General features: G+C 51.5%; 1 protein-coding gene across 1 annotated transcript; it reads left to right on the forward strand.

The window, feature by feature from the left end:
• The first annotated feature begins 219 nt into the window (after nt 1-219).
• On the forward strand, nt 220-1,866 carry LOC117728241 (protein rapunzel-like). Its single transcript, XM_034529046.1, has 2 exons — nt 220-730; nt 824-1,866. The coding sequence occupies exons 1-2, from the start codon at nt 237-239 to the stop codon at nt 1,512-1,514; spliced, it is 1,185 nt and encodes a 394-aa protein (XP_034384937.1). The 5' UTR covers nt 220-236; the 3' UTR covers nt 1,515-1,866.
• The last annotated feature ends 240 nt before the right edge of the window (nt 1,867-2,106 follow it).

Raw genomic sequence — 2,106 nt, forward strand, 5'->3', positions numbered from 1 at the left:
CAAACAATTGTTTCAGCTCTGGATATTTATATTGTTAACCTTCAAGGAGAAAGCGTCTTCGTGTGTGTGTGCTTTTTGAAAAGTCTCCTATTAATGATGGAGGAACAAAGATTCTTTAAAAAACATTCAATTAAATGTGGTTATTAACTATGTTATGTTGCTCTTGTTACTTTTTATCATTCTCCCTAATGGTTATTCATATCTGACACTAGATTTCGTACCTCGCGTGTCAGAACATGACCACCTCATTGGAGCAGCTCGTGGCCCAGAAGAAGGAGGCCATCGAGGCCGCGATGGACATGTTTGAGAAGGGGGCCGAGGTGTTGGCGAGCGCCGTGGGCGACCTGTTCCCCCTCTGTGAGGCCGCCGCCCCGGTTCTCCGCTTGGCCCTAGACAATGTCCACAGCAAAGAGGTCTTCTACGTCAAAGAGCAGTTCCTGACGGTGAGGAACAAGCTCGACGTGCTCTCCACCCAACTGGAAGACATCGACTGCGAGATCAAGAAGGGGAAACTGGACTCCCAGTACTTCTCAGTGGAGGAGAACATTAGGAACCAGTTCCGGAAGTACATGGACATCTTGGATGCAAAACCGCAGTTCAAAGAAGTGAAGACCAGACTTTTTGTGGAGCACTTTGCCAAAACTGGAGGGGAGAAGAACCTGTGTGTGCTGCACGATGCTCTGATGGGGACGAACAGCTTCGGAGAGTCTGTTTTAGAGTTGGTTGAAAGGTAAATTCTGGATGTTCTCCTCCTATGCTTCTCACATAGTCATCGCTGCAGATAAACTCCTGTATGAATGTTAATGGTTCCTGTGTCTCGCAGGTACGTAGCGAGGAACCGTCGTCTCCTGGAAGACTTCTGTGTCCGGATGAAAGAGCTCCTCTGTTTGGGTCTGATTGCTCTGTTGGGCCACTGCGCCTTAACCCAGGGCCAGGAGGAAGAAGACGACAAGATCCAAGAGTGGAGCAACAAGATTGAAGAAGTAGAGTCCAGGATGAAGGCGACCATCGAGTCCTGCATCGCCGCCTTCCCGGAGCAAGCTCAGCTAGACGCTCGGCACCTCCTGCAAGACAAGGAAGAGCAGAACCTGCAAGACACGACTCAGCAGCTGCTGGAGTTCTTGGTGAAGAAGTACGATTGGGTCAGCTGGTCAGTGCGGCTGATCAACCATTCAGGGAGCAGCTACCGGAACTGGCGAGCAGGGGAGCACTTTCACCACGTGGCGGGACAGAACTGGTTCGAGGTGCTTCAGGTGAACAACATCAACCTGGTGGTGTCGTACAGCGGCCAACCCCAGCCGGTGCCTCGCGACTGCATCCGGCAGGCCATGGAGGGCCAGGGGAAGAAGGGGAACGCCCCGGCGGTGGTGGAGGTGTTGGAAAAGCAGCTGTGCGGGTTCGTCGTCCACGCCGTCAGTCGCCACAAGGAGTCGGCGGCAGCGTGGAGCTTTCCTGAAGACTGCCACTACTGGGAGAGGCACAAGAACGTGGCAGTGTGTGTGCACTCGGAGTAAACGCTGCAGAGCGCTGCATTTAAATTGAGGTGTAGATTTGTGTCGTCTGTCCATCTGCAAGAGTGAGCGGAGAATATGTGAGTTGACCTGCAGTGAAGAAGTAATGTTGACATCAGGAGAGAAAAAGTCAGATCAGTGCATCAGCAGTATTTCAGATAGATAGTTAAAATAATCCCAAATGCACTTTTATTAGCTTTCTGGGTTGTGTCAGATATTTAAATGATGATGTAAATGTATTTAATAATTTAGCTTTTTTTAACATACTACTCTGCGTGTGTTTGTAATATGAATTATATAAGTAACCATACCGCAGCGCCATACAGTAATAATGTTCTGCACCTACACTCTAAAGATGCTGAGGCTGCATCTCCGGAGGGGGGGTCCATGTTGTCTCCGTCAGCAGGCTGCCCCCATGACTCTGTCGGGGGGGGGTCCATGTTGTCTCCGTCAGCAGGCTGCCCCCATGACTCTGTCGGGGGGGGGTCCATGTTGTCTCCGTCAGCAGGCTGCCCCCATGACTCTGTCGGGGGGGGGCTCCATGTTGTGACTCTGTCGGGGGGGCTCCATGTTGTCTCCGTCAGCAGGCTGCCCC

Source organism: Cyclopterus lumpus, chromosome 25 (genome assembly GCF_009769545.1).
Source record: "Cyclopterus lumpus isolate fCycLum1 chromosome 25, fCycLum1.pri, whole genome shotgun sequence".
NCBI classification, from domain to species: domain Eukaryota; kingdom Metazoa; phylum Chordata; class Actinopteri; order Perciformes; family Cyclopteridae; genus Cyclopterus; species Cyclopterus lumpus.

Excerpts from the sequence above, each read along its gene's own strand:
- LOC117728241 (XM_034529046.1), top strand. The coding sequence starts at position 237 with ATGACCACCTCATTGGAGCAGCTCGTGGCCCAGAAGAAGGAGGCCATC. Across the intron at positions 731-823 it reads GTTTTAGAGTTGGTTGAAAG|GTACGTAGCGAGGAACCGTC; the intron begins GTAAATTCTGGA and ends TGTGTCTCGCAG.